This window comes from Aedes aegypti, unplaced genomic scaffold (genome assembly GCF_002204515.2).
Source record: "Aedes aegypti strain LVP_AGWG unplaced genomic scaffold, AaegL5.0 Primary Assembly AGWG_AaegL5_hic_scaff_750_PBJ_arrow, whole genome shotgun sequence".
NCBI lineage: Eukaryota > Metazoa > Arthropoda > Insecta > Diptera > Culicidae > Aedes > Aedes aegypti.
The window spans coordinates 22,052-44,626 of NW_018736438.1; the positions used below are offsets into that span (position 1 = coordinate 22,052).

The 22,575-nt window shown below is 36.4% G+C and overlaps 1 protein-coding gene across 1 annotated transcript in view; it reads right to left on the reverse strand.

Moving 5' to 3' along the window:
- Nucleotides 1-408: 408 nt before the first annotated feature.
- The window catches only part of LOC110681356 (ADAMTS-like protein 1), a 35,539-nt gene continuing 13,372 nt past the window's right edge, over nt 409-22,575 (reverse strand). Inside the window, exons 2-9 of the mRNA XM_021857105.1 lie at nt 18,399-18,614; nt 17,876-18,337; nt 17,232-17,816; nt 17,072-17,168; nt 7,087-7,374; nt 3,789-4,118; nt 3,576-3,726; nt 409-3,515 (exon numbers count right to left, since the gene is read on the reverse strand). Coding sequence (XP_021712797.1) covers nt 3,397-3,515; nt 3,576-3,726; nt 3,789-4,118; nt 7,087-7,374; nt 17,072-17,168; nt 17,232-17,816; nt 17,876-18,337; nt 18,399-18,614 — 2,248 coding nt within the window. The 3' untranslated portion in view covers nt 409-3,396. The remainder of the gene's footprint in view (nt 3,516-3,575; nt 3,727-3,788; nt 4,119-7,086; nt 7,375-17,071; nt 17,169-17,231; nt 17,817-17,875; nt 18,338-18,398; nt 18,615-22,575) is intronic.

The window sequence follows — 22,575 nt, forward strand, 5'->3', positions numbered from 1 at the left end:
ACTGTTCGAAATTTGTTTTCACAAATTATAATAAATGAATACGTATTTATTTTACGCCCCATTACCTTTCTGAAATGAAACACCCTTTATCGTTTTAAATAAAAAATATTTTATTCAGTTACCATTTCGTTCAATATTTGTTATAAGTTTTTGTTTAACTAATAACCTTCCTAGTATTCATATTTATAGTTATAATTGCAATGATAATCATAGTCCTGTGAAATGTATATTAATCATAAATAGTTGCTTTTGTTATCGTTCATTCTTCTGACGATGACGCATGAGTGATTCTATCTTATCAATATCCAACGTAATCAAGGATTTTGTTAACTTAAGAAGAACAGGTTTTAAGCGTAACGGTTTGATGTTTGCTGCTGCCATAATGCTCTAATTGATGATTTGATTTTATAATGGGGAATTCTGAATGTGTTTCTCATAAGCAACATACAACTCATCTGGTGGCGGGTAGATGACCTTTTGGACCACGCAAAAATAATGAAATTATTTGTTTTATAAGAATATCATTGCATCGCTCTTTGCTTGTTGCCATCCGGGATCAGGTTATAACTCTCTATCGGGATGAAATATCACAATATCGTCATAAATGCACTCTCGCGTCATCTTACTTTGTTGCCCTGGGCTTGTCTCGCAATTTAAAAGATTCTCGGTGTTTTAATTGTTTCCAAAAGCTTCTAAATAGGTTTGCAAGTCAAAGGCTTTCTTATATTTTTTTGTTCTCTCTAACAGGCATTGCTCTATAATTTGGTTTTAGGCGTGGGAAATTGATAGGTGTCGGCGTTGTTAGGCTGTGAGTGCTCTTCCTTCATCTGGTCTAATTTATAACTAAAAAGTGCATTACGAGCTACGACACGTACTAATTTAGCGTGATTTTTTTTTCTATCAGTCGAATGAAATCATCTACAAATGAAACTAAGCATTGCTGGTTTCCAACAGAATTCAACTATGTATTTAATATTTGCTTTGCGAATGATTTTCTTACTATCCTAGAAGTGTTTTTCCTACCTTATGGTTTATGGCTTTCTGTTTCATTTTAATTAATTCAAATTTACAATCCTTCGTCGTCTTTCTCATTGTTTCGAACTAGTATTCTGTTTATTTTTTCTGTATTTAGCTTGTATAGTTTCTTTTAAATTAAAGTGATTTACTCGTATTTTATACTCTCACAATTTCATAAATTTCATATTTTCTAACTAACATGGTTTCTGTTCTCTTCCATAAAAACCCAGCATTCATTTGAGTCCACTTTGAATTATTACCATTTGGGTATTTGCTCAAAAATTTCGTTACCAAAATGTTCACTGAGTTTGTCGAGTTTATGAAAATTGAAATGGAAATCACTGTTGATGCTTTTAAAGTTGCAGGAAGTTTTAATCCTAGGAACATCAACTGAAAGCCGTTACAAATTTGAATCGTCTTAAATATTCACTAGCTTCTCCTGTTTATGAAGTTTTTCAGACAGTTTTTAAGTTGAAATACATCGATGAACGAATTTGAGGAGTAGATTTTTAAATTCTTAGATACCTTTTCAAGAAAGACTTTAAATTATCTTTCAAACAGAGTTTCAAAACTGTGATGATCTCCAGAGTGTGGAAACGTGCATTTCATTGGTCGGGGCAAAACTATCAATTTTAAAATGATCAACAATTATGGAAGTCTGTTCAATTGTACTCTTTACCAACTGTATTCACAATTGCAACATCTTGTTAGCGATAAACATAAAAACATCGAATCGATCATTTTTCTACCTTTCTGAACATTTGTTTCTGCCTCTGAAGTCACTCATTTTAAGCAGTGTTGCCAGTTACATGGATATTTGTGCATCAGTAGAATGTATGTAATTGATTTGATTGGTTTTCCTGCCACCGTCAAAAGCATCAACCGGATCCCATTTCATGTTAATTGACTCGAATTATTCTCCTTCAGCACATTCAAAAATACCAGTTGAGAACAAATCCCCATATCTAGATTCTTTCAAAACGCAACACACAGATCGCATTTTAGTTCATCATTTGTACACAACGTTTAAACAATATCATGGTAGTTTGGGTCATCCCTAATAACTGAGTATGGATTGGACGTATGTTTTCTATAAGTGTGACTCTTTTTAGTGTACTCTTTCATATTTGCCATTATCAACCTTCTCCCCCTCCAATGATCGCAAGACCTGATGGTTCTATGATAATAACATAAAAATGCCTCCTTCCAAACTAAGGCCTGTGTAGGCGAACCCTTTCATACACAATGTAAATTATAATTTTATGTTTGTTCGATAATACAGGTTAATTCGAAATGATCCGACGATCATTCAGCTGATTTCAGCCTTTTTTACCGAATAGGAAAGTTGACCATCCTTCGATTTAATTTCGTTTTGTTAGAACAGGAATAAGGTATGTTTTTTTTTTTTCGTTGGCCAAAATTGTTTAAAGGTATGGAATTTAATTGTTTTAGGCTGATTTTGATTCCTTTACGATCGAGGTTTGGTTTTAAAAATGTTTTGTGTAGATTTGCCGGTGAACTCGTTCCCAATTTACTAAGATGAAATTTAAACGTGAGACTCATTTTAAAACGCACAAGAGAGATGAATGATAAAAGTCTATGGTTTTCGATGAGTTGTGAATAGTAGAAACTTAGGCGCTACTTTTCTGGTAGCTTTTATATCGGCATGGTCGTTGATCTTAGTTTTATTTGTTTCTTAAGTGAATGTTTGCTATTTTTCGGAGGAACAATTCGTAGTTTTGAAGTTCAAAAATACTCCCCAGAAGTTACAAAAACGTCTGTTGATGTTTTTGGCTCTTTCCGATCTTACTTAATATATCAAAAGCCGAAATACTGAAAGTTCAAATAAAACTCATAACCGTTCATTCGTTTCGATTATCCTATCGGTATTTCCTTGTTTATTCTAATATCTTCATTTGTGAATTTTTAATTCTTCATTCTTTTCATTTTTGCTATGTACATCTATTGCCTCTTGACATTCCTTATAAATAAAGGTTTTTCAGTTAAAGCACGGTAAATGTCATATTTATTTTTGTTTCAATATAGTCATTTATTTCATTGGCCTTTCCCGCAGTTGTTCAATCGATTCAGTTAAACTTATGAAATACATGTTAAATATATTATACACATTCGTCTCCTGTTTTGAAGTTTCTCTTAGCATCAAGTTCGAAGCGGTCCCAGGATCGCCACAAAATCGTTTTGGTTTGGTAGGATTTCGGTTTCTTGTAGTTTAGGTAGGTAGTGTCACTATTGGAACTGTCGTCCACATTGGACGACTCCTCTGTTGCACTGTTTGTCTATTAGTTTGGTTCCCCGTATCGGTTTCACTGCATCTTACGGTCGGTGCAGTTACTCAATTGGATGTCGACGCAGAATACTTCAATTATAAATATTAAACCTACAGGTTTTGCAACATTGTTGCTGGTAACGATGCAGTCTACATAGGCCCATTGTTTTTACATTTCTACAATATTTCGATAAGTCTTTGCATTCTGAGGCTGAAATGAAACATTATCAATTGAGGTTCCTATAGACAAGATGAATCGTCCAATACTTACGATTAGAAATACAAGGTGGTCCTTTACAAACTTTCATCACGGCAGGTCGTGGCTGATCTCTACATGCGTTACCAGCCGGCTTTTTGGTACCGTACCAGACACACTGCAGTATCCTGTATTTGATGCCCTGGCCACCGCATGCAGCATTGCACTGTAAGCAATCGTAATCATGTACTATAATATAAGTCCTAAAACAACTAAAAGTCCTCCAACCTCTGACCAGGGCTCCACCCGCCAGACGCCTTTGCACATCTCGTTGTAGCATTCCTGTTTGGTGACAGGTTTCTCCAGATCGTCACACCGATCGCTACTGCTGACGTTGCCGAACTTGCAGAATACGTCCCGCTTCTGTAGGGCCGTATGCCATGCAAAACACTTGGACTGCAAACACAGAGACCATTCGGTGGAAACCCATCTGGGACAGTCCACATTGCCGCATTTTTCCACCGTTTCCGGAATGACGAGACCGGCGTCTTCGCACAGGCTGTTGTCCACCGTGTAGGACGTGTTGGTCATCTGGACCATACAGCGGGCAGATCGGAGCTGAAATATAAGATGAGAGAATATTAAAAAAAAAATGGAAGAATGGAGAATGGTAGAGAGAAAACAGTAGTTTTCGCAACCATTTGCAGAATGATGATTTCTACAGTGCGAGTCGTTCATTTGTTCAACAAGGCTTGCCAAGTTGGATAATTACGACGAGTGCTGTAAAAATCGAGAGCTACAACGAGTTGCGTACAAAATTTGTTGCAATTTCTGAAAATTGTTGGGTAATGATTCATTACGCAATTCAATATAATGTGTAATGAAAACGCATTGCGTACTAATTATTACGCTACTGGTTTCAGTTACGTAATAGTAGTTTTAGCAATTTCTCATCGTAATAGGCTGTTTTTCATCACGCCAATCTGTCATGAAACGGCCTACTTTCCTGCAAACCAGTGCTGTAATGATTCATAACGCAACGCTTTCTCATTACGCAATGTTTTGAGTTGCGTAATGAATCATTACACAACCATTTTTCAGAAATTGTAAAATGATGTTAAATGTATTCCTATATAATAAGTGGTCTTCTACGAAATTGCAAAAAAAATGTTGTACGTAACTCGTTGCAGAACTCGATTTTTACAGCACTGGTCGTAATTATATAACTCGGCAAGCCTCGTTGGATAAATTTAAGACTCGTGCTGTAAAAATCATCACGGAAAAAGTTGCAGAATGATGATTTTTACAGCACGAGGCTTGCCGAGTTGAATAATCACGACCAGTGCTGTAAAAATCGAGTTCTGCAACGAGTTACGTACAACATTTTTTTTGCAATTTCGTAGAAGACCACTTTCAACTTTCATTTTAACAAGCTCATTAATATGAAAAAAGGTAAGCACTATTCATATGTTGAAAATGTTTCGCCAAAAAATGTTAATTAAAACTTAATAAGAGGAAGGAGGGGAAATTATCTCTATGAACTTTCGAGAAATCACTGACTATGCGTGTAGATCTCAAAGCCTATTCCAAACCATAATGGATCTGTTCCAGCACGTCCCAGTTTTTAGCTACAAAATTGTATAAAACACTGGTTTCACTGATGTTTACATGAAATTTAAGGTAAACTTAATATTTTTTTGTCGTCTAATCCACCAAGCATGTAAATAGGACTTAAACTTTCAATTTAGATATGATTTAGTTAAGTTGCAGATAAAATTTACATTTAATCGATTTTTTAACATGCTTGCAGTCTTCTCTTATATGGCAAAATACAATACTTTTATGAAACACCAAAAACAACGTTTGACCATCGGGAGTATCACAAACTTTGTTGACAAATATTGTTATAAACAATTTGAATTTTGTGGGAAATTAAACAAATAAATTGCCATATAAGTTCAAATTTTGCATTTTCAACAGTCAATATCTCAAAAGCTAGACGTGCTATGATATTTTTGAAAACGACAATGAAATCAGCAACCCTTAATTAAGAAAAAAAGCGCATGCTATGTCTGAACTAAACGATTATATAAATCGAATGTAAATCGGATATTTTCTGGCTAGAGATCAATATTTGGTCCGGGGACGGACCTGGTGTAGTGGTTAGAACACTCGCCTCTCACGCCGAGGACCTGGGATCGAATCCCATCCCCGACATAGTCACTTATGACATAAAAAAGTTATAGTGACGACTTCCTTCGGAAGGGAAGTAAAGCCGTTGGTCCCGAGATGAACTAGGGTTAAAAATCTCGTTAATAAAGTCTAAAGGGCTAAAAATCTCGTTAATAAAGTCAAACCAACCAACCAACCAATATTTGGTCCATATTTTCATAATCGGAAAGTTTTAAGATATTTCATCGGAGAAATTTAATTATTTTTTTTCCATTTTCGGTCTATTTTTCATACTAAAACCCATGAAAATCACGTTTTTCTATGCTTTTAAGCCCATACAAAATGTATGGAAAAAATGCTGCGATACATTATTTCAAAACTTTCCTATAATGGAAACATGGACCAAATATTGATCTCTAGCGAGAAAAATTCCGATGTACCGTAATCCGGGGTAACATTGATCGGAATGTCCCTTCTAATAAGAAGTTCGATTCAACATTTATCTATGGGATATTTTTAATGCATTAATGACTCTTCTCTTTCTTATATTAATCAGCTAATATAAATTAAGGTTTTTGTAAAAAAAATAGTTTTGTTCATAGATATTTTTTTCAACTGTTCGAAACAATCATTTCCATGACCATTGATGACACTACCAAACATTGATGTGTCACATGAGTTCTGCAAATGATGAAAGCAATTTAAATGCGTTATTTACTTGAAATGGCATAGCCAAAAACTATTCCGTTGTCAATATTTTCATAAACATAGTCAATACTGCAAAACTGTCTAATTACTTAGGAGAATGTAGAATTTCCTTAGAAAATTGCCTACCGTTAGGCGTATTCCGCAGTTCAAGGTGTTTTTAATTTTAAAATAACTCAAAAGGCACATGACTTGTAAAAGTTTGGACTTCGAATTTGGCATCAGGGGTCATGAATTTAGCAAGTAGTGATATTTTCGATATTACCTATTATTGTTTACATGGATGATCAATGTTACCCCCTATCAGCTTAATCAAAAAATCACATAAAATATTTTATTAAACATGCTTAAAACATTCAGCAAACAAAATACAGTTTATAGGCACGAGCAATGGGTGCTAGTACTTGTTTTAAAAATATAAAATTTGCAATACTTGCATTTTGAAATAAAAATTTCAATTATATTAAAAAAAGATCAATGTCACCCCGGATTACGGTACATTCGATTTTTGAAATCGTCTGGTTCAGACATAGCGTGTAGCGGTATTTTGGATCTTGAGACAAAAACGTGTTCTGCAGTGTTATTATGTATTCATGATTGACTGACTTTTTAAACTTGAATTTATGTAAAAATACACTTCATTAAACGAGATGTTAGCGTATTTTAACATGTTAAAGAAGCACATTTTCTAATGTAATTGCATCCTTACCCGATAACCGCTGCCATTGGCGCCGCAGGTTTGCGAACACTCCGACCATGGCGTGGTCATCCACTCGTACTCGATGCTCTCCAGGGCAGCTGCTCGTTCGGCATCATAGCTGCTCGGATCGTCACCACCATCATCGCCGGTATCTTTGGACTTGAGCAGCTCGTAGATGTTGAACGGCCTCACCGGTTCGTCCTTTTCGGCCCGCTCCGAGTCCAGGTGGCTGTATTCGTGCTCCATCAGCAGCTGATGTCCTTTCGAGTTGGAAAATGTCTGAAATGGCCAGAGAAGCTGCGATCCAACGAGAAACGGTAAATCGACAGAGTCATGCAAAAAAGAGAGGAACAGGTTGATGCTGTTAATTAAACTTGTTACGATATCGGGTGGGGAATATTTTGGAACTTCGAGAGGATATCCACTTGAAAAGGGGGTTTGATTGAATGAGTGTGTGGAGGTGCATGGAAGTGGGAAATGTGAAGTCAACAACATCAATTCAGGAAAAAAGGTATCATCAATATACAGTGACGAAATTTTGCAGACCAAACTCGTCAGTCAGCTGCAATTCGATGGGACGGTTTGTTTTGACGCCATCACTTGGCATTGGATGTTGATTTCATTTGGAAATGAACACAGTTGATGAGATTTTTTCCTTTGAAATTGAATTTATCATATCCATGAGAGTCGATTCGTTCCATGTCAAATTGGCAAGTTGTATTTGAATTGAAGATAATTCATAGTTAAATAATCCAGATACATGCATACCACATTATTATTGAACTTGATTGAACCTAAATTTTCTTTCACAGGGTTTTAGTTTTTGGTGAAATATTCTATCGATGAAAACTTGAAAAAATCATAATATAATGTCCTAGAAAGATCCACTTCAAAGAGTATAATTGCATTTTTTTTCAGTAACCCAAATTTTACTAGAGACATTTCAAGTTCAGTAATAATGTAGTTCCATGTATGCGAGAGCCATTATTGATTAGATAATGAATTCATTTTTTGACACCTTCTCTTCCAATTGATATTGAGAATGAATACCAAATGACAGGAATACTGGATCTTCAAGATTTGTGACAAAATTTCACAATGAGGAACTCGATCAGATATTTTTTGAACCCATTCACCAATTGGACATGGAATGACTCAATAAAAATTATAAAAACCAAACATCAGATTACTCAATCACACTGAATACATCTCCAAATGTGGGCCTTCGCTTTCATACATATATGTGGCGAGGTGGGTGGATCGATTTCAGGAGCCAATTATTTTCGTTTCACTTTATCCTGTTTCGGAGGGTGCTTCGTGTGCCAAAATCAACAGCTAGCTACCGCCAAATCAAACAACAATCAAATATGTAGATTGAGGGTGCGTGGAAAACAAAACTGTGATTGCTAGAGGTGTGCGTTTGTGGTGGTTTGGTGAAAATGGGAGCCGTCGCGTCGACTGACCAACATATTTGGGGCGAAAATGGGGTGGTGTTGTTGGAAACCGTGAACATGAAATGGTCGCACATTAACACGTTGACAAACATGTTTGGGGATTTGTTGTTTCGGGGCGGGTTAAAGTGGAACCAAAGTTAATTAAAGGAAATTACCTATTTGTGTCCATGTGTGGAAAAATCGGTGGTTATGGTGGTGGTGGTGTTGGTTATTGTTGGTAGTAGTAGTAGTTTTGGGGTTACCGGGATAATACAATGTAATAGAAAAGATGGGTTGAAAAAAAATTCGAGGTATAATATCGTGTTTGTGTTTTTTTCATGTCCGGTTAACATTAAACATTAACAAGCAGTACAAAAGGCGAATGAAAATAAAATATCTATAGTAATTCCCCCATCATAAGCGTTTTCGATTACTTTAGGTACGACTGAACAGCGCTATTGTATATTATTTCATATGAGATTGCAGTCAGTTTGATCTGTTTGCTTAGCAACAGGCATCTACGTGTATCGAACAACTTATTAAGGAATCCAAAAGCAAGGAGGTGTCAGTGAACGTAAAGGTTATGAGTGAAATCAAAAAATGCGGTTCAAAAATCTATTCAGTTCCACACCGCTCGTCCGGTTTTAGGTCAGATTTCTAGAGCCATTACTATGGGAAAATCAAGTAATTGATACAATCGCTCATATTTTTTGCCCACAGTTTTCAAAACTATCCTACTGAATACTCTACTGTTCTTAAGCTTTTCAACAGGGTTTATGGACAAAAGGTCGAAAGACAAAAGGTCGAAAGGACAAAAGGGCGAAAGACAAAAGGTCGAAAGGACAAAAGGTCGAAAACGATTTGCATGGTGGGAAATTTTTGTTAGGGGTTCTTTTCATCCAACGAGAAAAGTATCATAATTCGTATAAGATTGTTCTCTGTTGCTTCTCATACGATTTGCATCATGTAAAAATTCTGTAAAAACAAAAATTGAAAGCCGTCTTCATGAAAGATTTCTTTTTACATCCCACTTAGCGGAAAAATGAATGTTAGCTTAAACATGAAAGTAATCTGTTGGATATCAAACTATTCTCCATTGAATGGAATCAAAATATGCCACGGATTTCCAATAGCGCAGTACATTTACAACAAGTAGATGGAGGGATCGCAATTTTTATAAATTCTTTATTAGAAACAGTGTACATTCATGCAACATATATTTCTATAGCTAAGCTGCATGTCTGGGCAAAATTAAAAAAAATCGTTTTGAAGTTACGCCCTTTTCATTGTATAAATCCACAAACTCATAGGAAATCTGTGATATTTAAACGGATTTTCATTGGCCGTGATTATCAGAAGAAATTAACCAACAAAGTTAAGTTCACAATACGTGTTTTCAGTTTTTTGTAGCTTCTTAGTGGAGTTTTGAATGAGAAGATCGTCGATATTTTAAGTTACGTTCTTTTTGAAGTATAACTATTAAAACCACAAATTTACAATAGATTAATTAGGCATTCTAATACCGATAATCATGTTCAAATGTTTTCAATGACACATTGCACTAACATTATTTCACAATTGACTGCTTTTTCATAGGCTCAAGTGGTATAAGGCATTACGGAGCCAATTTAGTATTGTTATTATTAGTCATAAAATATTGTTGTAACACAACTAGCTACCCCTGGCTGTCATGACTGCCCCTGGCTGTACTGCACCAGAACTTAAACCTCAATTGCTGAGTTGCACTATTGGTCAAACTCTTGTACTCTAGACCACTATCAATACTTTTGTGATTATTTGTTGTATACATTACAACATTTAAATTTTTCACAAGTCTATAGTTTTACCTGTGGCTTTCCCGGTCTTCTTGACCTCACAAACACGTAAGGGTCCTAGATGAATACAATAGAGAAAGAATTTTATAAATCAATCAATTTATACTCAAGCAACTCGTGAAGAGTAAGCCTCAATACTTGAAATACATTTAAGAAAAGTAAAAAATATTCGGTATTGTTTGGATTCACTGATTTTAAAATCATAACACTTGCAGAGCTTAATTTTACATCTCTTCCTAAAAAATCAATATTCAAATCAAATCTGTGGGCTTCGTGGCCGCGCGGTTAGTGTTACCAAGCATCTAACCGCATCGAGTCTTAAAGTGTGGGTTCGATTCCCACTTCAGTTCGGAAAAATTTTCGTCAGGAATTTATTTCGACTGTGCCCCTGAGCGTTCCCAGTAAACACGCCATCATATATGATGGGATATAAGAGTACAAATGTGGAGGCGATATACGCACATCTTGTACGCAGCCTTATGGCGCATGTACGTATATCGCCTCCACATTTGTACTCTTATGCGCCATCGTATACGAGTTTGTGTTTACTGGGTTGCATGCTAGTCCGTTGTCTAGTGCGGTGCTTCCTTCAAAGGGCAATCGTCCAGTTGAAGCATTAACGTATCGGTGTCATTTAAAATAAAAAAAGACCTCTCTTGAAAAAATTTTACCTTAGAATTCCGATTTTAATTTCCCCGAATGTCAATAACCCAGGCTATCGACATGATGGAGACACCATCTACTATGGTGACAGAGGGCTCGATTGGCTTGTCAGATAGATCGGGCCCGGGACATCCTGTCTACTGCAAATCGCTGCAGTTGATACAGGGCATGTCCATTGCCTGCAATAACCCGAGAGTCATCATCCTAACGCATCATTATGCTGAATGCTAGTGTCCTGAATTTCATAATACAGACATAATACATTGAATGACATTGTCCGTGATAATGGAATTCGAAGTAATTCCATTCTAGGAACTGGAAATCGAGTTTATGGTCTCCAGATTCATTCATTTCAGCATTCGAGGTAATGGAATTCAGAGTTAGGGACATTAAAAAGACTTCACCCCCAGTTTTGTTACCGGAAAATCTTACATTGTTCTGTGGCCATGTTGATTGCCTGCTTATATCTACCATAATAGGTTTGAATACTAGACAAATATCTGTAAATTTTCATTTATTTTTTTCGATCGCAAACTGAGCCTGAGATGTTGAGACTCACCCGCTGCTCTTATCAGTGAAGACAAACGAAAATAAATCGTACCTTGCTAAACAAAATTTTCGTAGGAGACAAAGACAAATATTTAAAATTAAGCTCTGTAAGTGTTACGATTCTAAATTTCATTAATATGAATGAATGAATGAACAAAATAATAACGGATGTTCTATACTTCGCATATATTTTTTTCATCAGTTAATTGCTTCACCAAACTATTCAGAATATTTTTGTTAAAAACTTTTTTGGATACATGATGAAATTGGCTCCGTAATGCCTCATACCACTTGAATCTATGAAAATTGTGAAAGACTTTTGCGGCATGTAAGAGCAATGTTTGATTGAATACATTTGAACATACTTAACGGTATTATAATTCCTAATTAATATTTGAAAAATTGTGTCTTAAATAGTTACACTTCTCAAACGACGTAACTCCATATTTTGTTGATCTTCTCAATAAAAACTCCACCTAGAAGTTACAAATAACTAAGAACACAAATTTTGAATCAAATTATGATGGTATATTTCTTCTGATATTCAAGGCCAATAGAAATCCGTTCAAATATCTCAAATTTCCTATGAATTTGTGAATTTATACTATCAAAAGGGCGTAACTTCAAAATGGGCCCAGCCATTTTTTTTTAAATTCTGCCCAGACATGCATTTTAGCTATAGAAAACAGGGGACTGACACGGCTGTCATCCTGCATACATTTTGGCTCTTCCTCACATCGTTTTGGTACCCACTTTTTGATCGGTTTGCCCTAATCTTGCTCCTGATTTTAGAGTATACGGCTCATACGCTGCTAGTGCTAGATTCTGGCAATTAAACATATTGCTTTGAATCGTCGTATTTGATGACGCTTTTCATTAGTTCATCATTTTGTTTAATGTTTTACGCATCAGCAAGGTATAATTGATGTCTCCTACCCATAAAAACATATGTTTTGTCCCTCCCAAAATAATCAAAACAAGAACACTGGACGCCATGTTGAATTGATGTTGGGTTGGTAAATATTGGCTCATGCCACCCCCCTGATAGAAAACGACTGGTGAGCACAGATTTGATGGAGATTTTTTTCTGATAATAACTGTCAGGGGAGCACCGTGGAAGTAAATTCAGTTTGTATTGAAAGGAAGCTTTCAGAAGAAAGAAATTGAAACTTAATGAACATATCACCTCCTTTTTCGGATCTCAATCATTTCAAAAGTAATCAACTTTAATCGGGAGATTAACGAGGAGGCATTTGAACAGTTTTATTCAGAAACGTACTGTTAGTATCACCAGTTCTACGATTGGTACGTACTCTCTCCAACGGTGCAAAAACTACTTTCGCGTGGAGTGATGTTGTCCGGCATGTCTCCGAAGAAGCACAAGAAATGCGGAATAATTACATCAGAAGATTCTGGGAAAATCATGCCACAGAATTCAATTGGACTGTAAATTTTGTATATGTATTTTGTACGGCTTATGTTGACTTCCAACCCGATGATCTCGCTTAGGAATAGATTAAATACTGGTAGAGGAAAATACGATGACTTCTGCAAGAAATTCTAAGTTTGTCGAAAACAACTGAAAAACGATAAAGGGTAGGTGTACGAGTTATGGACATAGTGGTTCCCTATTTCGCCATACGTGATTACTTTAATGTCCTCAAATTTTGAAAATTTGTGTGCAGAGTCGTTCGCTGTCACTATCAACGCTTAAAATTTGCTGATTTGTACAGGCTGACTGCGATACAATTTGGATCAATCTATATTACATCAACATTATGCAATCTACTCCATCACTAGTGCATTGATAGCGATACACTATGGATATCATCTTCTTTCTGGCGTTACGTCCCCACTGGGACAGAGCCTGCTTCTCAGCTTAGTGTTCATATAAGCACTTCCACAGTTATTAACTGAGAGCTTACTATGCCAATGACCATTTTTGCATGTGTATATCGTGTGGCAGGTACGAAGATACTCTATGCCCTGGGAAGTCGAGAAAATTTCCAACCCGAAAAGATCCTCGACCGGTGGGATTCGAACCCACGACCCTCAGCTTGGTCATGCTGAATAGCTGCGCGTTTACCGTTACGGCTATCTGGGCCCCTATGGATATCACTGATGGGTTAATTTTAGCCTTAAATTAAGCAGATTAAATGGCAATTTATCAGTACGATTTATTTGACAGTGTTGCAGATAGATTGAAACTATTTGTTGGTCACTGAAAAACATTAATAGCATGGATAATTACCACGTGATCACTCATTCCGCAGTGATTATGATCTAGAGTGCGATGTCGCATCTCTGATGTTGGTTGTCAAATCAAAGTGATATTGATAGCTCGCAAGTGATATTGATAGTTTTAGATCATCAGCCATCAGCTAATATAATTAATATTAAGCAACTCTGTTTTTGTGTGTTGTAGAAGTTAGATTTAAGATATATCTTGATGTTGAAACATTCAAAAAGATTTAAAATGTGAAAGTTGTCAAAATTTTGCATATGGCCAAATAGGGAACCACTATGGCCATAACTGGTACACTTTCCCTACTTCATATTTCTATATAAATACACGTGTTACATTTGGTTCGATGTGCTTAGGTAGCCATGACTTTAGTGATGTGAACATGTATGAATATTCAATAAATATGAATTTATCACACATCGTCTATTTGTAAAATCGAGATAGAAAAATATCATCTTCTCCAAATTTTGCTCACAGGCACTTGAAAGACTGCATAATCATTTGGTGGAAAGATATATTTTTTTAGGTGCTCATAGTTAAGATACAAGGCATACAAAATAGCTAATTTTAAGATGAAAAACTCAAATAACATGAAAACCATAAGAAATACATCTTTGGTAGGTTCAGCAAAGTTGTTGCAAATGATAAGTATAAAAACTTTGTAGAACATAGACCAATAAAACCTGAATATAAAACACTTAAGAGCAAAAAAACGATTTTTTTAAAATACTTAATAATCTTGGCTTTTAAGCAAAACCAAGAAAAAGTTTATTCGGCAAAGTTGTTTCTATGATCATTTGCTACAACATTGCTGAACATACCAACTTACGATTAGTTGAAATTTAAAAAGTTGGCGTATACGTCACTCTTGCGATCACCGTAAAAAAATCTGATCTGTACATTTTGTAGTACTGAAAATTCTGAACATATTCTCAGAAGAAACTATGGCTCTAAAATTAACAAATCTTGACGAAAACCTCATGTCCGTCTATATTAGCTTCCTGGACCAGTGTGCATTGCCAGTGAGACGAAGTCGTCGTGACTCCCAGCCTGTGAGCTTCCAGGGAAGGAGTTCCCTATGGTTCCTGCTCGCATCTGGCTAGGTCACTGCGGGGATCTGAGAATATCCAACATTCCAACCTCCTTCCATACAGTCCACTGTGCATCCAACACCCCATATTAGTAGTATGATAGCTCAATAAGACCAAATTAGCAGGCTAGTGGTTACTTGAGAAATTCTTCGGCATGAGCGGCTTGGCATTTTGTTTCAATAAGACTATTAGGACAACCTATTTGTCTCCTATAAGATACATGGTTAGAGGGCGTTATAGGAGACACAAGGTTATGGAGTGGGGTGTTTTGAGAGATAGCACAGAACTGTCTTCGGCGAAGTTTCAGTTCTCAATACGATCTACATTTAGGAGTTTAGGATCATCTTTTTAATCTTGGAGACATTAGGAGCGTTTTTTTGAACTTACACTGTATGATCCTTGAGGGATAAGAATGTAACCTTTGGAGTATATGATATCTCTAGACCCCGATGATTTGGAAGTTTGGTGTTTTGGAAAGAGTTGTTCAATAGCTTAAGGGCTGAAATGCGGAGGTCACTTAGATACGGAATTCTGCCACCAGGCAGTGCTAGTGTGCATGAATCTTTTGTTTTGCGGATATCTCAGGATCCTTACGACTTAGAAAGACGGAGTCTTCGGCAAATTTGTCCAGTAGCTCAAGGATTATTGTTATCTTTACCAAAAGAGTCGACACTTGGTAGGCAAGGCTAGTAAGCATAAAATTTTAGTGCTGCCAGTATCTCAAGATCTTGACAACTTCTAAAAATGGCATCATCGGCAAATTTAATCAGTTAGTCTGAGGTTATAATTTTTCGAGCTTATTGATTCAAAATTTTACCACCAGGTGGCTAAGTGATCCTTAATATTTTGTTTGCCGATATTTCAGGAGTCTGAGCAATTAGAAAGATACACTGAAATGAATTTTATTGTAGAAACTATTGAATCCATGGTAAAATTAAGAACTGCACCAACGATTTTCAACCGACTACATTAATCTGTTAACTCTACTAAAACATAGTCAACATTACTACACAAGAAAATATATTCTGTTTATTTAACCAGAGTTGTAGTATTTATGACTAGAAACATTCTAGATTTAACAAGCTTGGTATTATACTTTAGACCACACTGTGTTGTACGGTGGGATGCTACTATGGACATAGTCATTTTTACTACACTTCTCAGTGATTTTTACCAGATTATAGTAAAGTTAACAGATTTTTGTAGTCGGATGAAAATCATTGGTGCAGTTCTTAATTCTACTATGGATTCGGTAGATTGTACAACAAAATTTGTTTGCGTGTAGTTTCCTTGGAAAAGTCGTTCGGTGGCTCAAAGATCCATGTTTGATCCATAAGTTTCAAGATTTAGCATAGGCACAGAGTCAGGATTCTGAGATATCTGCAAACAAAAATTGTATGTTCAATAGTGTCCCCTGCTGGGTAAATCTCGAATCTTTTGATAGGATGCTAAGAAATCTCGCATAACTTATTAATAATTTTAATAGAATATTCTACTGTTGCGACAGATCGTGCTATATCAATCTCTTAAAAATATACAAGAATAATTTAGATTTTTGTGTTATGCCTTATTTATTTCTCAAGAGAGATGCGTGTACTATTCGAATAATAAAAAAAAACAATAATTTGAAGCAAATATGAGTCATGCAGTTTCAGATTACGAGTCATGCAACAACTCAACCGTACTAAAGTAAGTCAAACGCTACGTAATAGAAGTAGAGTTTCAACCGGTGTAGCGAACGAAACATTCAGAAATTTATGAAGGACAAGGCACGGGGCGTAACGAGCGGATATAACGGTTGACAGTCTGGTGCAACTGCCTATCTCACCTGCAAGCTGGCCAACAAGTGCTGAAAGTGTGGCATCGGCATCGTCCGAGTGCCGGAGCTAGCCGCTACTGCCGCATCGGAAGCGACCGTGCTATCCGAGGCGGTCATTTGGGAATGGGACCTCAATATCTCCTAATGGGACGAGTTTTTCGAGTGTTACGGTATGGGGGTTTGCCAATTTGGTTGGGTTGGTTTTGTTTCGTATTACAGGGTAGCAGTAGAGAGAAAGACCATTTTAGTTTGCAATATGTAAAGAAAGGAAACGATTAGTTACAATTAGCGTAGTTGTTAGTTGCGCAAGCTACTTGCTACGTTTTAGCTGGAATGTGCTACATTTCTGCTTAGCTTACCTCGTCTTCCATCACGCTACTCTCAGCGTTCTGGACTATGTCAGGTGGTTGTCGTTGTCTATTTTTCCCTCGATTCCGATCACGATTCCGTCTGCCTCTGTTGATTTCAAGTTATGCATTATTGGACACTTAATAATAATATAAAAAAAAACTGTTTTACCCTTTCTCATCACTCCGGTTCTGTGACGCCACGTATGTATGATCTCTCAGAGCATTCAGCCCCACTCCCTCTCGATGCCTTTCTCTGTCTTCATCGTGATGTTGCACTCCTCCAGGTTTGGCTTTCACTGACAGTTTAAGATCCGCATGACTGAGCCCTGCGTGACATGTGTAGACACCGGCCTCTTTGAACGATACGTCGATGATCCGCAGAGCGCCCTTCTTGGAAATTTTGATCTTTTTCGATTTGATCAATGGTGTTTGATCCTTGCTCCACCTTATTTTTGTTCGATTGAATCTCTTAACTGGACACTTGATTTTGATTTGGGTTCCGAAAAACACGGTAGCTGCACCACCGATCTTCAGAGTAATTTTGTTCTTCTTCGGGTCATGCTGGATGAACGTAGAGTTGGTACCAGCAATAGGAGGTCGCTGATCTTCTGGAGCACATGCTTTGGTATTGCAAGGTTTTTTGTCTGGAGGCTTACTACTTGGACACATAGAAGCAGGACGTTCAACCTTGTGTTCTTGTGCCATAATCTGCTTACACTCGACCCGGCGTTCCTTGATTCCTCCTCCGCATGGTCTGAAATGAAGAATTTGTCATAAATATCCCAGTCAATAAGCTAATAATTTATCTCATACTTTGAACACTTGCTCCACTCCGAAACCTCCCATCGAACAGGACAATCAATGATGTTACAGTACTGCCGATCCGGTTGCGGCTTCGTTGTGCACATACTATTTGGTACGATCATAGTGTTTTCTCCACCTCGTGTCACTTCATGAATGCAGGTGACCTCGCGCGTTTGAATCCCGAACCCGCAGGATTTTGAACAGGGGGTGAATTCAGAATAATTCCACCGAGGTGGACATGGAATGTCGTTACACGTTCGTATCCGAGCTTCCGGCTTTGTTTCCGGGGAGCACAGGAATGGCGACACAATTTTTCCCGTGTCATCTCTTATGCAGTTGATGATGAGCTCTTCGACTCCTCCTAAGCAGGAAGCACTACAGCTCGTGTAGCCTTCTTCTCTCCACGAATAAGTCTTACCAGGTACAGCTGCTTGCACTTTGATTCCATCCAAATTTTGGCGATTACCATCCCTGAAATACCAAAAATATCAGTGTAATCATTGTAAACTATTTTAGATTTCATCGATTATACTTCAAGTATGATTCCTCAAAATTGTGCGAGTACGAACAAGGCTCCATCACGCACCGTTCTACTTCGTCCAGTGGTTTGTACGAATGGCACAATGAATCATTGAGCGTTGCGACACGCTTGGAGAATTCCAGGAAAATCTTGCACCTAAATGGCTTCCGCCGGATACCTTCTCCACACGTGACGCTGCATGGAGACCATTCCGTGTCCTGAATGAACCTATTTGGGAAAGAAAAAAAAACATAAATAGCCATCAATTAAACCAATAGCAACAAGCCAAACCACAAGGGGCGCTTCATACATAAATCAAAAACGAGTGAATCGTTCAATTATCTTCATTGACACGACCAATAGTGCACTGATGATTATCGTGTTGGCAACCGCCGGATTATGTCCCTACGGAACAGCACGGTTTTGGTTCCCGGCGTTACGGATAGTTCAAGGTTGGTGAGATGGTCGTTTGATGTGGCAGTGGTAATTAGGGTTGATTGAGTTATACGATATCGCACTGCCAAGGCCACATTTACGGCGCGACAAAGCTTGACCGGTCAGTTCTCCTGTACGGAATGGAATTTCAGCTCAAGTGCAAAGAGTTTGATTGATCGAGGTCGAAATTAAGTGACACCGACAATTAGTGCAAATAATTCACAAATACAATTCCAACATTGTTACCACATTTAAGGGTTACACACGAAGTAGATCGTTGAGAACAACTAGATCCTTACTCCTAGTTTTTAGCTTTTGCTAGAAGTCCTATAAATCTACAAAAAGAGATACAGCTCCTCCTCTGTCCTTCTTAGCTGGGAAATATTATGCATTTCATACAAATTTGATTGTTCTCTCTGCCAATTCGTATAGATTTACTTATGTTTCAAGTCGTTTCGCATTCTCAAAGTGCTGACTACTGTTCCGTCACTCACGATAAGCGTGTCAGAGGCAACGATGACGATTCTGAAATACAATCAATTGTCGCACACAAATCGTCCAGAGATGCGGCAAGTTCCTGACGATCCCGGATACGGTTGGGAACAACAAGTATCTACGTTCTAAACATATCCTCCACGATAGCCTGATTGGAAAATGATGAAACGAAAAAACGAAAGAAGCTCAAACTCCAGCATCAGCTTGTGACTTTATGATGACGCCATTTGGTCCTCGGGGAAGCCTATGATGTCGTCATTCTTGTCATTTTTGATTCGCTTCTTCTCTTCTGCATCGTTGGGTGATAAATGTGATTTGCCATGCCGAACAAGGACGTCGTCTCATCAAGCACGTACGGACATATGTAGATGTTGGACAAACAAGATTCATGTTGCCTTTGCTAGAAGAAATTGCTTTTTGGCGTGGAAGGATGACATGTGCCGTGGTGCATCAAACTTCCGAATGCTTCAATAGAACTTGTTCTAACTTGAATTTTTCGGATTCCTGTTTTTTTCGCTCAATGTACACATTGGCGTAGCTAGGATTTTTGTCTGGAGGGGGCCTAGGGGGGGCCTAGCATATACCTGTTTTTTACAGATGTATTATTATTATTATCTCCATTAGGGAGATTTTCAGCCCACGGCTGGTTCATCTCCAATTTACAGATGTAATGTCGGTCGCAATAATCATGATTTTTACAAATTTCGTATTTTTAACAGATTTGTATTGATTTTAATAATTTGTGATTTTGTCTCATTTCGCGGCACATCAGTTTCATTTGTAGTTTAAATGTCCAAATTCATTCTTTTTGTAATCCTTCAAGAATTCTAGCAAAAAGATCACAAGGAATATCCTTTGTGATTCTTCCACGATTTTTTCAAGGATTCAATCATGTGCTTTGAAGAGATTCCTCTTAGAATTCCTAAGGAAATTTCGTTATGAATTATTTTCATAATTTTCAGTGGGCTTTCCACAGAAAATCATACCCAGACTTTCTGATCTCACCAGAAAAATTCTCGAAGAATCTGTATCGAATTACTTAAACAATCTCTTGAAGAATTCGACCAGAAAATGTATTAGAAATTCATTTAAACAATTCTTTTGGAAGGTCCTCTACGTACTTATTATACATAAACTGTAAGTTTAAAGTGTCCTCTGGTTGCTCATTAATAATTTGTTTAGGATTTTAATCAGAAAAAAATACCAAACATGTCTTCAAAATCACCAAACAAGGATTCATTTCACGAATTCCTCAGAAAAGTTTGCTTTTGAAGCCCTACAGTGCTGTTTGAAAATAATCACACTTAAAATTATCCAGACTTCCCGCAAAAAAATCTGGTGGTGTTACTCTAAATGTTCCTCGTAATATTCCACAACAATGTTATGATCAATTAGAAAGAATTCAATTGGGAAATTGTTATTTTCATGATTTCTCAAAGAAGTTCTCCGCTTATCTATCTGGAAGGAAGAACAGTTAAAATTGAGTCTCTGAAGAAGGTCCCAAACGGACTGAAACGTTGGACAAAATAAAATAACAGTTTTTTTTTATTTTGGCAGGACTGAAAAGCCATCAACACAGATCTACCTGCATTTTTTTATATTTCGCTAAAATCAAGGAGCAACATCCCCCATTCCTTCAAAACTTCCTCGGATTTTTTGTTTTATTTTCTTTGCTTTGCTTAACTAAGAAATATATAAAAAATCTCCAGAAATTCCATCAACTATTATTTCAGGTTCAAGAAATCATTCCTTTTTTTATTGGTAATCTCATGATTCTTTCATAAATAACATCTAAAATTTATCCACTCTCCATACTTTGGTTCAAAAACTACTCCCTGAATATCTCAATTCTTTTAGGAATTGCTTTACAAATTCCTTTACGAATCACTCCATATCAGATTTCTAGAGAAACACATACAAAAAAGGATTGAAAGAACTTTGTAGGTATTTTTTTAATAATTGCAGCTGACATTTAATTCGGAAAAATTTACTACATTCCTGTCATAAAATTCATAATCGTCTTTTATAATAAAAAATTTTAGGTGTTTAAACGCAGTTTTACTGAAAGTAAAATAAAATCAAAATTTTAGATAATATTTTGTATGAACTCCGAAGTGATGATGATACTATATTGTGAACATATTGATGTAGTAAAACCATTTTTAGAAATATCAAACAAACTAACTTGAAAAGTCTATTATCGATTATTTTGTAGTACAGTAGAAGTTAAACGCTGAAATATTGCTGGTTTTTTTTAATAATACCAAAGATGTATTGTACATTACTTTGAAAATTTGTTGATGAATTTTCAGAATTCTGAAATTTTTCAAAACTTCTACAATTTACCATTTTCAAGATTCCGTCAGAATCATTTTTAGAAATTATCCTTGAATTCTATCCTTCTTTGACTTCTGGTTTTCTAGGATTCTGCCAGAAAGCCTCTAGAAAATCCAGCCAAAAATATAGGAATTTGGAATCAGACAATAATTGGTAAAATTATTTCTAAGGAAATGTTTTAGGAAAGATCAATAAAAATTTCTTTATGAGTATCTTAAAATATCCTTTCCCCCTTTCCTGTTATTTTACTACATGTTTCTCGACAAATTCCTTTTCCGCTGTGCTAACTTTGGAGCTAAAGTTTTCCAAGGGTAAAGCAACAAATGTCTTTTGAAGATTCGAAGGCAAGAGATGTTTCAAATACAATTTTCTTTCCAATTCATGAATCAACCGGAGATTTGAAGAAAAATTTCTACAAAAAAAGCAAAGAAGAATTTGACGCAACTTGTGATGTATTTTGGAAACTTTTCTTAAGGACCATTGATGAGCGACGCAAAAGAATTTGTAATAAAATGTTTGTGAAATATTGAAAGAAATTTACAGAATAATTTCTAGTAGAACTTTCAGTGAAATATCCCAGCATTAGATTTGACAGAAGTAACATTTTTTTGGCAAATCCGGAAACGTATTCCGGAATCAACTTGCTAATAAAAAGAAGACATAGAAGGAATGGATGTCCACCAGGAAGAATTCGCTTTGAAACAATCTTATTTGATTAATTTCCATGAGATTTGCAAAAGTTCTGAAGCCACCCTTCAATATTCCTTGAGGAATTTGATAATAATAATATTCTATGAATAATATCGAAAAGTTATTTGAAAATAATTTGCTACATATGTGTTGGAAATTAATCAAATAATTTATGAAATAATAAGTTTTCTTGAAATAATATAGTTAAAGCAATAAATTTATTCATGCGAAT